Source organism: Dama dama, chromosome 1, assembly GCF_033118175.1.
Source record: "Dama dama isolate Ldn47 chromosome 1, ASM3311817v1, whole genome shotgun sequence".
In the NCBI taxonomy this organism is placed as follows: Eukaryota; Metazoa; Chordata; class Mammalia; order Artiodactyla; family Cervidae; genus Dama; species Dama dama.
Genome location: NC_083681.1, coordinates 18,729,283 through 18,743,492, shown reverse-complemented (window position 1 = coordinate 18,743,492; position 14,210 = coordinate 18,729,283). Strand labels below are relative to the sequence as shown.

General features: G+C 42.8%; 1 protein-coding gene across 3 annotated transcripts in view; it reads left to right on the top strand.

Annotated features, from left to right (window-relative positions):
• Window positions 1–14,210, top strand: part of SLC35F2 (solute carrier family 35 member F2) — a 121,708-nt gene that overhangs the window by 56,447 nt on the left and 51,051 nt on the right. Inside the window, exon 1 of one of the 3 annotated variants that reach the window (XM_061144135.1) lies at window positions 3,714–4,045. The exons of 1 other annotated variant lie outside the window; for it this stretch is intronic. Coding sequence is in view for 1 of the 2 variants with exons in the window: in XM_061144115.1 (XP_061000098.1) it covers window positions 4,187–4,284 (98 nt within the window). In the remaining variant the exon portion in view is untranslated. Of the gene's footprint in view, window positions 1–3,713; window positions 4,046–4,135; window positions 4,285–14,210 lie in introns of those variants that run through there. One more of the 3 variants, XM_061144115.1, reaches the window with a different exon arrangement.

The following is a 14,210-nucleotide window of genomic DNA, read 5'->3' as shown; positions in this document are numbered from 1 at the left end:
TATGATCCAGTGGATGTTAGCAATTTGATCTCTTGTTCCTCTGCCTTTTCTAAATCCAGCTTGAATATCTGGAAGTTCTTGGTTCAGGTACTGTTGATGGCTTGCATGGAGAATTTTGAGCATTACTTTGCTAGCATGTGAAATGAGTACAATTGTATGATAGTTTGAACTTTCTTTGGCATTGCCTTCCTTTCTTTGGAATTGAAATGAAAACTGACGTTTTCTAGTCTTGTGGCCGCTGTTGAGTTTTCCAAATTTGCTGGCATATTGAGCGCAGCACTTTCACAGCATCATCTTTTAGGATTTGAAATAGCTCAGGTGGAATTCCATCACTTCCTCTAGCTTTGTTTGTAGTGATGTTTCCTAAGGCTCACTTGATTTCACACTTCAGGATATCTGGCTCTAGGTGAGTGATCACACCATCATGGTTATCTGGGTCATTAAGATCTCCATTGTATAGTTCTTCTGTGTATTCTTACCATCTCTTTTTAATACCTTTTGCTTCTGTTAGGTCCACACAGTTTCTGGCCTTTATTGTACCGATCTTTGCAGGAAATTTCCCTTGTTATTTCTAATATTTTTGAAGAGATCTCTAGTCTTTCCCATTCTATTGTCTTCTCCTATTTTTTTTCATTAATCACTTAAGAAGGCTTTCTTATCTCCCCTTGCTATTCTTTGGAATTCTGCAAATAGATGTGTACATCTTTCCTTTTCTCTTTTGCTTTTAGCTTCTCTTCTTTTCTCAGCTATTTGTAAGGCCTCTTCAGAAAACCATTTTGCCTTTCTTTTTCTTGGGGATGGTTTTGATCACCACCTATTGTACAATGTTACAAATGTCCGGCCGTAGTTCTTCAGTCACTCTATCTATCAGAGTGGTCAATACTGAAATCAGATTGATTACATTCTTTGCAGCCAAAGATGGAGAAGCTATATACAATCAGCAAAAATAAGACCGGAAGCTGACTATGGCTCAGATCATGAACTCGTTATTACCAAATTCAGACTGAAATTGAAGAAAGTAGGGAAAACCACTAGACCATTCAGGTATAACCTAAATCAAATCCCTTACGATTATACAGAGGAAGTGACAAATAGACTCAAGGGAGTAGATCTGATAAACAGTGTGCCTGAAGAACGATGGACTGAGGTTTGTGACACTGTACATGAGGCAGTGATCAAGACCGTCCCCAAGAAAAAGAAATGCAAAAAGGCAAAATGGTTGTCTGAGGAGGCCTTACAAATAGCTGAGAGAAGAAGAGAAGCTAGAGGCAAAAGAGACAAGGAAAGATATACCTATTTGAATGCAGAGTTTTAAAGAATAGCAGGGAGAGATAGGAAAGCCTTCCTCAAGGATCAGTGCAAAGAAATAGAGGAAAATAATAGGATGGGAAAGACTAGAGATCTCTTTCAAAAAATTAGAGATACCAAGGGAATATTTCATGCAAAGATGGGCACAATAAAGGACAGAAATGGCATGGACCTAACAGAAGAAGAAAATATTAAGCAGTGGCAAGAATACATAGAAGAACTATACAAAAAAGATCTTCATGACCCAGATAATCACGCTGGAGTGATCACTCACCTAGAGCCATGCATCCTGGAATGCGAAGTCAAACGGGCCTTAGGAAGCATCGCTATGAGCAAAGTTAGTGAAGGTGATGGAATTCCAGTTGAGCTATTTCCAATCCTAAAAGATGATGCTATGAAAGTGCTGCACTCAATATGCCAGCAAATTTGGAAAACTCAGCAGTGGCCACAGGACTGGAAAAGGTCAATTTTCATTCCAATCCCAAAGAAAGGCAATGCCAAAGAATGTTCAAATTATCACACAATTGCACTCATCTCACATGCTAGTAAAGTAATGCTCAAAATTCTCCAAGTCAGGCTTCAACAGTGCATGAACCGTGAACTTCCAGATGTTCAAGCTGGATTTAGAAAAGGTAGAGGAACCAGAGATTAAATTGCCAATATCTGTTGGATCGTAGAAAAAGCAAGAGAGTTCCAGATAAACATCTGCTTCTGCTTTATTGACTATGTCAAAGACTTTGACTCTGGATCAGAACAAACTGGAAAATTCTGAAAGAGATGGGAATACCAGACCACCTGACCTGTCTCCTGAGAAATCTGTATGCAGGTCAAGAAGCAGCAGAACTGGAAATGGAACAACAGACCAGTTTCAAATTGGGAAAGGAGCACATCAAGACTGATTGTCATCTGGCTTATTTAACTTGTATGCAGAGTACATAATGCAAAATGCTGGGCTGGATGAAGCATAACGTGGAATCAAGATTGCTGGGAGAAATATCAATAACCTCAGATATGCAGATGACACCACACTTACGGAAGAAAGCCAAGAACAACTAAAGAAACTCTTGATGAAATTTAAGAAGGAGAGTGAAAGTTGACTTAAAACTCAACATTCAGAAAAACTAAGATCATGGCATCCAGTCCCATCACTTTGTTGCAAATAGATGGGGAAACAATGGAAACAGTGAGAGATTTTATTTTCTTGAGCTCCAAAATCACTGCAGATGGTGACTGCAGCCATGAAATTAAAAGACTCTTACTCCTTGGAAGAAAAGTTAAGACAAACCTGGACAGTGTATTAAAAAGCAGAGAGAGAAAAACAAAAAAAAAAGCAGAGAGGCTACTTTGCCAACAAAGGTCTGTCTGGTCAAAGCTATGGTTTTTCCAGTTAGTCATGTATGGATGTGAGAGTTCGACTATAAAGAAAGCTGAGCACTGAAGAATTGATGCTTTTGAACTGTGGTGTTGGAGAAGACTCTTGAGAGTCCCTTGGACTGCAAGGAGAGCCAACCAGTCGATCTTAAAGGAGATCAGTCCTGGGTGTTCATTGGAAGGACTGATGCTGAACCTGAAAGTCCAATACTTTGGTCACCTGATGTGAAGAACTGACTCATTGGAAAAGACGCTGATGCTGGGAAAGATTGAAGGTGGGAGGAGAAGGGGATGACAGAGGATAAGATGGTTGGATGGCATCACCATCTCAATGGACCTGAATTTTAGCAAACTCCAGGAGTTGGTGATGGACAGGGAAGTTTGGTGTGCTTCAGTCCATGGGCTGGCAAACAGTAGCACACAACGGAGCAACTGAACTGATAGTCTATCACATCTAATCCCTTGAATCTTTTTGTCACTTCTACTGTATAATGGTAAGGAATTTGATTTAGGTCATACCTGAATGGCCTAGTGGTTTTCCCTACTTTTTTCATTTTAAGTCTGAATTTTGCAATAAGGGGTTCATGATTTAAGCCACAGTCAGCTCCCGGTCTTGTTTTTGCTGACTGTGTGGAGTTTCTCCATGTTCAGCTGCAAAGAATAATCAATCTGATTTTGGTATTGACCATCTGGTGGTGAGCATATGTAGATTTGTCTCCTGTTGTTGGAAGAGGGTGTTTCCTATGGCCTGTACTCTTGGCAAAACTTGGTTAACCTTTGCCCGTCTTCATTTTGTACTCCAACGGTAAACTTGGACTCTACACACACCTTAATCTTGCCAGTAACCCCACCCTTTAAAAACTTTGCAGAAGAAAGCAAGAGTTTTACTGCCTTGAGCCTTATCACATCCCCCTGCCAGACTATATAACCTTTACTTATTCACCAGGGACGGGGGCATTGTTCTAGAAACGCTAGCCTTCTGGATTCCCCGTTTGCCTGGTAAAGAAAGCAAGCCATTCTTTCCTTCTCTATGGTTCTGTCTCCCTATTTCTGTTTGTGATTGGTACATAGAGAGTCAAGCTTTTGGCGGCAGTAGCTAAATGACTGCTTCTTAGGTTAGCACGCTGGCATAACCTCGATTCACCTCATTTGCTGATTTTAAATAAAGGACCATAAGAACTTGAAAGGCATACTGGGTGTCGCCCAGCAGTGAAGCTCCGCTGCCAAGGCGGGAAAAAAAAAAAGCGCCCTTTCTCCTGCTGTTGCTTGCTCTCGGAGGTGCCAGACCGTCATCTGCTGATGGATCGTCTGGCCCCAGGGCCTTGACCGTTAATGATTTGCCGCAGAACGAGTCCACCCGGCAGAGGTGAGAGAGGGACGCCGGCGAGAGCGAGAGCGCGGACCCACGGGCCGGGCCGAGCCCCCGCCGGCCGCACAAGCGCCGCCTCCCGTCTTCCGGGACCCGGCACTTCTAGGGGTTCCGGGCGCCGGAGACCGCGGGGCTCCCATGGAGGCCGCCTCGCCGGCGGGACCTGGCGGCCGGGAGCCGCACGCGCCGGGCTCGGCCAGCCTGCTGCTCTGGATCAAGGGCAAACTCTTTACCTGGTGAGTGGAGGGCAGTGCTCCGCGGCCGGCTGGGCTGCGGGCGCCGCAGGGAGCACCCCTGCTCGGACTCGGCGTCCGCGTGCGTTGGGGGAACTGGTTTAGGCGGCTCAACACGTGCCGCAGGGGTTTTCCTCCTTACTGGTTTTATGAACGCTTGGGGTCCCTCCCCGGGCTCCCTCTTAGAAATCGGGGGGATGTGTTTCAGAGGATTTGATGGGAAATTAACTCTTCGGGCATCGTTAGGTCTGTCCCCGGTGGCCTCCCAGCCTGCAGGAGACGGGGCCCCCAGGGATGCTGTGAAGGAGGGGTCCCCACCCTCGGGCTTGGTAGGTGGGCGAGCTCCTCTCCCTGGAGCCTGTGTCCACATTACTCTGCTGCGGAGCCTAGTCCACTAACAGTTGAGTTCACCCAAGTGAAAAATCGGGGTTGAGTTTTCTGGTGCCTCCTGGAGGTAGTCGAGAGCCAGCTCCTTCCTTGGGCTGAGATGAGAGGCGACGCAGCCACCTTTGGGTCCAGGGTCCAGAGAAGCTGTTTCTGTTGTCACCATGCTCTGTAGAAAATAGAAGTGTGTTTAAGGGATTGGGAGAGACTCTGGGTCGGGGAAAGCATTTGTGTGGTCAGTGGCCGACTTGTATCCTGGAAATAGAGATAACTCAGGATTTAAATAATGAAAGCCAGCATTCATGGAGCATTCACAGTCAAGTACTGTGCTTAGGAATTTTTATGGATAATATTATTTAATCCTTACCACTTTATGAGATGGCACTGTTGTTATCCCTACTTTGCCGATGGAGAAACAAAGAAAGCTAAACCAATTTCGCAAGGCCATGCAAGGACCTGTAAGGAATGATGCCTGTCCACTCCAGCCTAAACTGACCTTAAGTGCTCCTGGCCACTGGCTCATTATGACACAGGCATTTTTTTTTTTTTTTCTTTTTCAGATTAACAAATCGAATTTTTCATAAAAGGTTGTGAAAACTATGTCTTGAAAAGTCATACCATTTTCAAAACTAGATTAGTAATGGTGTATATCTTTTTGTCATGTAAATAAGAATGGTTTTAAATAGCAGTATATGCTTAAAGGGGAAAGGTGGCCAAAAATCACCTTGCATTATCCAGCAATATATGGTATGCCTGATAATTTAGCCAGAAGTTCTCAGCTGGGAGGCAGTGTCTAAGAGTACATGTCTTAGAGTAATGTCTAAGAGCACAGACTCAAATTCTGTTTGTGCCACTTACCAGCTGACTGATTGTGGATGAGTCATTTAACTTCTCTGTGCCCCAGTTTTCTCACTTGTAGAATGGGGATGATAGCAGTACCTATTTTGTTGTGATATTGTGGAGATTAAGTGGCTGACTACACAGGAGTGGCAGACAGCTTGGTTCATGGTACTATTCATGGGTTAGTTCTATTCATCATCAGCCCCCAATTCTTGGGTAATAGGAAGGTGTGGTGTTGCTTTAGGAGATAATAGCAACCCTGAAACAAGACAGACTATACAGCAGATTAGTTTAGCAAGACATAAGAAAGATGAGCAGTATTTTTTCCCCCTAATGTTCTAATATTTTCAAAATCTGTTCTATTTTATTAATACCAGGAATATCTCATAGCTTCCTAGACATGAGATTTCTTCTCTCTCTAAACACACTTTTTTTTGTGTCTCCCTTATTGATTTTCATTTTCTTCCCTGTGTGATAGCTATTTGTATGCATCTTACATTCCTGATGCACAAAGTCCTTGACAGCAGAAATTCAGATCACCCCCCCCCCCCAAATCCCACAAATGAATGAATGAATAAGGGATGACTAGAGTGCTATTGATCTTTATTCTGAGGGTCTTGGGCTGGAGCTTTTTTTTTTTTTTTTTTGGCAGAGCTCTTTTGTTCATTAAGATTTTCAGTCCTACCTCTGGCAACTGTCCAAACATAAATTCTGATTTGCAGTTTTTCCTTGTCTAACCCAGCAATCAGAAAAATGCATTTTGCCCAATATCCAGTACTTCTTATATTTAGTATTTTAAACTCTTAGTGTTAAAACTCATCACTTCTACTAGACTTGAAGAGGTGAAGTAGCTCATTACCTTAGGAGCTTGAGGGAGCTGGGTGGAGGAATGGCTCCGGGCTAGAAAGTCTGAACCTTTTTAACTTCTCAGCATGCAGGAAGTTGTTACAGGGATGGGCAGTAATGCAGCATAGGGAAGAGGTAAGGGTGGACTTTAAAAGCCTTCCACGTGGCCTCTGGCTGTTCTCTGCCCCAGGATATATTCCGCTCCTTCCCCGCCCCACCCCCCAACAGTTCTAGGAATAGCCCATAGATTATTCCTGCTTATCTCTGCTCCTTTCTTCAGGTTTATTTGCAGGAATATGAGATGGCTGCCAGTGCTTATTTCTCTTCTTGACAGCACTTCCAGAAAGTATCCCAGAAAGTATCTGGAGTTCACCTCCCCCTCCAATCCCTATTGTCTTACTTAAGTTTAGACCTTTATCATTACTTGCACTTTTGTCATAGCTTCCATTCATGCCTTCAGTTCAGTTCAGTTGCTCAGTCATGTCCGACTCTTTGCGACCCCATGAATCGCAGCACGCCAGGCCTCCATGTCCATCACCAACTCCCGGAGTTTACTCAAACTCCTGCCCATCAAGTTGGTGATGCCATCCAGCCATCTCATCTTCTCTCGTACCCTTCTCCTGCCCCCAATCCCTCCCAGCATCAGGGTCTTTTCCAATGAGTCAACTCTTCGCGTGAGGTGGCCAAAGTACTGGAGTTTCAGCTTCAGCATCAGTCCTTCCAATGAAAACCCAGGACTGATCTCCTTTAGGATGGACTGGTTGGATCTCCTTGCAGTCCAAGGGACTCTCAAGAGTCTTCTCCAATACCACAGTTGAAAAGAATCAATTTTTCGGCGCTCAGCTTTCTTCACAGTCCAACTCTCACATCCGTACATGACCACTGGAAAAATCATAGCCTTGACTAGCGGACCTTTGTTGGCAAAGTAATGTCTCTGCTTTTTACTATGCTATCCAGGTTGGTCATAACTTTCCTTCCAAGGAGTAAGCGTCTTTTAATTTCATGGGTGCAGTCACCATCTGCAGTGATTTTGGAGCCCCCAAAATAAAGTCTGACCCTGTTACCCAATCTATTTCCCATGAAGTGATGGAACCAGATGCCATGATCTTAGTTTTCTGAATGTTGAGGTTTAAGCCAACTTTTTAAGCCAACTAAAGGAAACAGTGTCAGACTCTTTTTTGGGCTCCAAAGGTTTAAGCCAACTAGTTTAAGCCAACTAAAAGAGGCTTTTTAGTTCCTCTTTACTTTCTGTCATTAGTTCCTCTTCATTTTCATGCCTTCACCTACCCTGAATCATCTCATTACAGAGGAACCAGAGTAATGCCAAATAACACTGAAGGGCACCAATAACTGCCATCAAATGAGAATTTTATCCCCAATAAAGTGTCCTTCAAGCTTCCCTTATAGCTCAGTTGGTAAAGAATCCGTCTGCAATGCAGGAGACCCTGATTCAATTCTTGGGTTGGGACGATCGGCTGGAGAAGGGATAGGCTTCTAACTAACATTTCATAAGCCCTTATAAAAAGGTTTTTTAGTCCCTTTGATAGCAGGTTGGACTTCCCTGGTGGGCAGACGGTAAAGCGTCTCCCTACAATGCAGGAGACCCTGGTTCCATCCCTGGGTAGGGAAGATTCCCTGGAGAAGGAAATGGCAACCCACTCCAGTACTCTTGCCTGGAAAATCCATGCATGGAGGAGCATGGTAGGCTATAGTCCATGGGGTTGCCAAGAGTCGGACATGACTGAGAGACTTCACTTCGCTTCGATAGCAGGTAAGTAATTTGCCTGAGGGCAGATTGCTGTTGATGATCTCACAGAGGCAGCTGTGAGCAGGGGCCTCAGATCTTAATTCCCTGCCCAGGAATTGAACCTGGGTAGTGCAGTGGTAAAGAATCCTTCTGCCATTGTAGGAGATACAAGAGACTCGGGTTTGATCCCTGTGTCAGGAAGAGCCCGTGGAGAAGGGAATGGCTACCCACTCCAGTATTCTTGCCTGGAGAATTTCATGGACAGAGGAGCCTGGGGGGCTACAGTGCATGGGGTTGCAAAGAGTCAGACATGTGTCTCACTTAGCAAACAGGAGACTGGTTGTAAGTGTCTGGCATGAAGCCCATCTTTTTCTTGCTCTAAGAAATATAAACAGGTGGCCAGTTGTAAGTGCCTAATTGTGGCCCAACTGTCTCCTGCCTCAGGGAGAGGCAAAGATGAGATAGTTTCATTTGATTCATATTGTTGTTCAGTTGCCAAGTGGTGTCCGACTCTTCGCAGCCCCATGGACTGTAGAATCATTTGATTCTAAACTAACCTGTTTTGCAGTACTATTTCAGAAATCTCACTGCATCGTGTTGAGGGTGAAACTTTTAGGCTTCCTCCCATTACTTGCACAGCGGTTTGCAATTTGGGGAAGCTCTTGGAGGGGGCACTGAAGTTTCCTCTGGGTCCATTATGGGGGCAAGATGGGAAATAGAAGCTGGTGGGCTCCTGGGCTGGCCTTTGGCCCCCACTTGGTTTGTGGCTTTGCCTGTTTTACAGTTGAACTTTTGTGTAAGACGTTTGAAGACAGGGTTCTGCAGTTAAAACAAGGCTGAGAGCCGCTGGTTACTGAATGGAGCTCAAGCTGTGGCTGTGGGTACTGCTTCTGGCCGCTGTTCCCCCTCTTCTTTCCTCCCCCACCCCTTCCTCCCTCCTTTGTCTTCTTCTTACCTGAACACAGTTATTATATTTTTAGAGATTTTTATTATGATAAAATATGTATAACATAAAGTTTGCCATTTTAACCATTTTAAGTGTCTAATTCAGTGACATTACGTATATTCACAATGTCGTGCATCCATCACCACTCTCCATTTCCAGAACTTGTTAATTATTCCAAACAGAAAACCTGAACCTGTTGCACCCTAACTCCACATCCCTTTCTCCCCACAGCCCCTGGAAACCACCATTCTACATTCTGTCTCTACAAATTTGACTATTCTAGATCCCTTTTATAAGTGGACTCATGCAATATTTTTCCTTTTTTTGAGAACTCAGAGTTCTTGACATGAACTGTAAGGCTCTCTACCATTGGCCCGCTTTGCTCTCCAGGCTCAGTTCCCAGGACGTCCATCTCTCACGTGGGCCAGCAACACCGGCATGCCTCTGAGGCCCTTGCTGCCACACGTCATAGTCCATGTCTTTATACTTATACCTCCCTCCTGGAATGCTTTCCTGTCTGACCTCGTGGCTGCTTAAAGACTCTTTGTAGACAGCACTGAGTTAGGCAGTCTTCTTCCTTGACTCCTTGCTGTCTCTCTGTTGGGTGCCCTTCCTCTATGCTCTTCTGTACCTGTTTCCTAACTCATTACGTTACCATACTGTAATAAAAAAGTAGTTTTCACAAGCTACAGCTATGGAAGAAGCAAATTGCCTCTCAAGGTAACTGCTTTTCTGTACATTAGTTTGGTAAGTTTGTTAAAAAGTTATAAAGCTTCCTTATATTATTATTTACTGAGGAACATCGGAGAAAATGAAATATTTCATGCAGGTGAATTTTACAGGTAACTTTTGACTCACTTTTTAAAAAATATTAAGACTTACTTTTAAACCCCATCAAAGGGGCACTGTTTTTGTAATGGATTACTCACTTCTGTTGTCATAATTTTGGGCAACAGTTCTTCACCATTTAATTGGTTTGTATCAAACAACTGTCTTGGTTAGGCCAACCCACTGAATTACTTAGTGAGTCCATTTGCAACTAATTCTGGAGATTTTACCAAGGAAAAAGTCCATCATTTAGAAGTCTTAATGGTATATTTAAAATGCAAATGAGACTACTTGCCTTTTAATAAACAAAGTGCATTCAAAATAGTACCTTTTCTTAATGATTCAGGATCATCATTATGATGATTATGATAATTAAAATTATTCTGCTGAGTAGTCATAATATGCTAAGAGGCCATTTGAGTTAATATTTTGTCTTATTTTTTTCAGACTTCTTTCTTATAGTTGTCACATATGATTTTTTTCTGTATTGAGCATATCTAAAAGTCTACATTTTTCTAGATTATGACTTCTAACCTATTACTGCTGTAGAAACTAGAAAACCCATTTCTTAGAATTGCTCATAGTCAAAGTATAAATAGGCCCTGTATAAAGATTTAAGTGGTTTTTATTTTAATAAATTATAAAAACTTTAAGTCTACAGATTGTGGGACTTCTTTTTAGATGGTTACAGGGGTCTGTGTTAATTAAAGTCATCAGATAAGTCATATGTCATGAAAACTTGGTTATTCATGCCAATGATGCAGAGAAAGATTCCATCAAAAACCACCTTTGAATCTCAGAATTCTTTCTAGTCGTTTCTTGGAAATCAGAGTATTTAAGGAACGTATTGACTTGGTTTCTTCAGCCCAGCAAATCCTACTGAGAGCTTGAGACTGGTATTACTATGCTATGTGACTTAGAGCTTCCCAGAGCAGTGCTCTGCAAAAGGGGACTACAGAATATTTTTTCTTTTTGAGTTTTTATTTTATGATGGAGTATAGTTGACTGATAATGTTGTGATAGTTTCGGGTATATAGCAAAGCTACTCAGCCATATGTAGACATGTATCAGTTGCAGGAAGGGGGATCCCTTCCAGGGTCCAAGAGAACTGTTGTCTAACACTCGGAAATGAATTGTCCAAGGAGACATACATGCTGACAAAGCACGAGATTTTACTGGGGAAGGGCGCCAGTGCAGAGGGCAGTAGGATAAGGGAACCTAGGAGAACCACTCTGCCATGTGACTTGCAGTCTGAGGGTTTATGGTGATGGGATTAATTTCTCGGTTGTCTTTGGCCAACCATTCTGACTCAGAGTCCTTCCTGGTGGTGCACACATTGGTCAACCAAGTCGGATGCCCGTGAGAAGGATTCTGGGAAGTGGTCTGACACGTGGTGTCTCCTTTTGACCTTTGCTGAACTGGTTGGTGGTGGCTTATTAGTTCCATGTTCCTTACTAGGACTTCCTGTTGTAAAATAACTCATGCAAATGGTTACTCTGGTGCCTGGCCAGGGTAGGCGGTTTCAGTAAGTGTGCTTCCCCTAACATATCCATTAGGAGAATATTTCTTACACTTTTCACTGTGGTGTCAAGTCAGAGATAAATACTGTTAAAAGTCAATCTTTGCTGAGTGAACTTTACCTAGTATACCTAGAGCAACCTCACTATTCCAGGACGTCATGTGGATTAACTCATGTAATCCTTACAGTAATCCTCTGCAGTGTTATGCTGGCATTGCCAGTCCCCTAGACACATTTGGAAGCTGAGGCACTGATAGGTTAAGTCTTATTCCTCAACGGGATTAGTCACACAGCAGTAAGGAAAGCAGCTGGGTTTCATCTCCTCCAAGTCAGTCTGGTCCCAGCGCCTGGACTGCTACCACTGTAGTGACCCTGCCTCCTCTGAGCTGGGCACCAAACAGAAAATTCAAGCCCGGGACAATTTTGCCCCCTAGAATTTTTCCTCTGGGCTGTTCGTATCCCCTTGGGGTGCCAGGGAGAATATAAAGTCATAGGATAAATATAATTCTCTTCCTGGAGCATCATTTATTTTTTAGATTCCAGTTGCATGGAAGTGTATTAATCATAATCCCTGGCACATGACATGCTTTCATAGTTGGCCCATGAATGACTAATTTTTTTTGCATGCAATATGTTCTTACATACCTACTACCAGCCCTAAAACTGGAATTGTGATGGTAATTTCCATCCACCTCTTTCAAACTGTTGACTAAAAAATTAGTCACATCCTGAAAGTAGAGAATATTTCACTCGGTGGGAAGGTTTGGGACTCCTAGCCCAGGAGACAGCATCTCAGGGGCCCTGAAAAACTGCTCTGAGGAGGCAGGAGAGGGAGTCAGGCAATATACAAATTTGCAACAAAGGGGTCAGGCAGTCTGACCATCAAAGATTATTGTTAAGTAAGGGAAACCAGGTATCAAGGAATTTAACACCTTTCTGTGTATGGGAAGATGCAAGACTCTGGGATTATTGAAGTCTTTTCTTTCCTATGCATTTCAGCTATCTGGGGCCAGCATCCTGCATTTTACGAAAGTATTCTTTTCTCTCTTGAATTCCCTTATGGCTCACCAGCTCATACTGGAGGACTGTAATCGCTGATGACTGTAGCCTCCTTAAGTTCCTTGGGTAGAGAGTGGTGCCACTTGTTGGCAGGACTCAGAGATTCACATTTGGAGGGCTGGAATTGCAGATAGCAATGACATTTCTTGCTAGCTGATATGGCAGGAAATATTTCATTTCACACTATCCCTTCTTTCCCAACCAAAGATAATCACCATCCTAAATCCTTCTTTCACCATTTCCTTGCTCTCATTTTGGTATAGTTTTGTACTTGTATATGTTTCTAAAACTTATATTTTATTATCTTAAAAAAAAACTGTTTAAAAAGGGTATGTTATGAATAATCTGTTGGGATTTATTTACACCCCCCATATCACATTGCTAAGATTCAACTGTATTGTTGCCTGATGCTGCAAATCAGTCCCTTTTGCTTCATATAATATTCTTTCCTGTGAGTATACCACATTTTATGTCCTCATTCCATTGAAGGGCATTTGGGCTTTTTTCTATGTGTTTTGGAATAGTGAACAGGACTTTCAGGAACATTCTTCTACTGTCTCCTATTGATCACTTGTCAGAGCTTCTTTAATATGTACACATGCACACACACATACACTTATGAGAGGAATTGCTGGATTAGAGGTTATGTGATTGTTCAACTTTATAAAATAAATGCCAAACTTTTTCCAAAGTGTTTATATGAGCTTATACTCCCACTAGCTGAATATGAGAAATCCTGTGAAACAAATATCCTAACATTTGATGTTATCATACTTTAAGATTTTTACAATCAAGTGAATGTAAAAGAGTATCTTAATTTGTGTATCCCTGATCAATAATGAAGCTGGGTCTCTTTGTATGTTTATTGGCTTTGTTTCCAGTTTTGAGAAATACTCATATTATCTGTGAAATACCCATCTTTTGCTATTACTTTTATATCAAATGGTGTCTCTATGGGCTTCTTTTATGGCTCAGCTGGTAAAGAATCCGCCTGCAATGTGGGAGACCTGGGTTCGATCCCTGGGTTAAGAAGATGCCCTGGAGAAGGGAGAAGCTACCTACTCCAGTATTCTGGCCTGGAGAATTCCATGGCCTGTATAGTTCATGGGGTCGCAAAGACCCAACTGAGTGACTTTCACAAACACACACACAATGCAATTTACATAGATTTTAAAGATGCCACCTGAGAGCTTAAAAAGTTGGGGCTTGTATCAGGTTCCCCACTAATGCTCATTGCTTCTCCTTGCCTGATGCTGGCAGTTCCAGTTGAAAAGGCTGAGAGTAGTTCAGAGCTGGCAGGCATAAATTAGGAGCAAATGAAGCAGACTCCGGAGGGGAGTGAGTTTTTCTGGTTTAAGGCCTGTGGAATGTTGAAAGACTATCATGACTCACTCCTTTACACCTCCCTTCCCCTCCCAGACCCAGTCCTCAGGAACTTTCAGGCTTAGACTCCTGTTTTCTTTTGGTGTCTGGTTGGTGTTTGAATAGTGTATTAATTTGATTGTTAGCAGAGAAATCTAGCTGACCACTATTGTAGGTAAAAAGGAAAATTTATGACTTCGCAGAATTCAAGGAGGGTTTAAGTGCCAAACCACACAGAGAGCAGAGAAGCAGATGGAGCCAGGAACCCAAACCACAGTGGGATTCTCTGCCTGTCTCTTAGCTTTGCTGTCGCTGTTGATTTCATTCTTCTAAATGCAGACCAGTTGCTTTTCTTCATTTGAGGATTACATCTTACTATTTAAAACACACAAAACAGA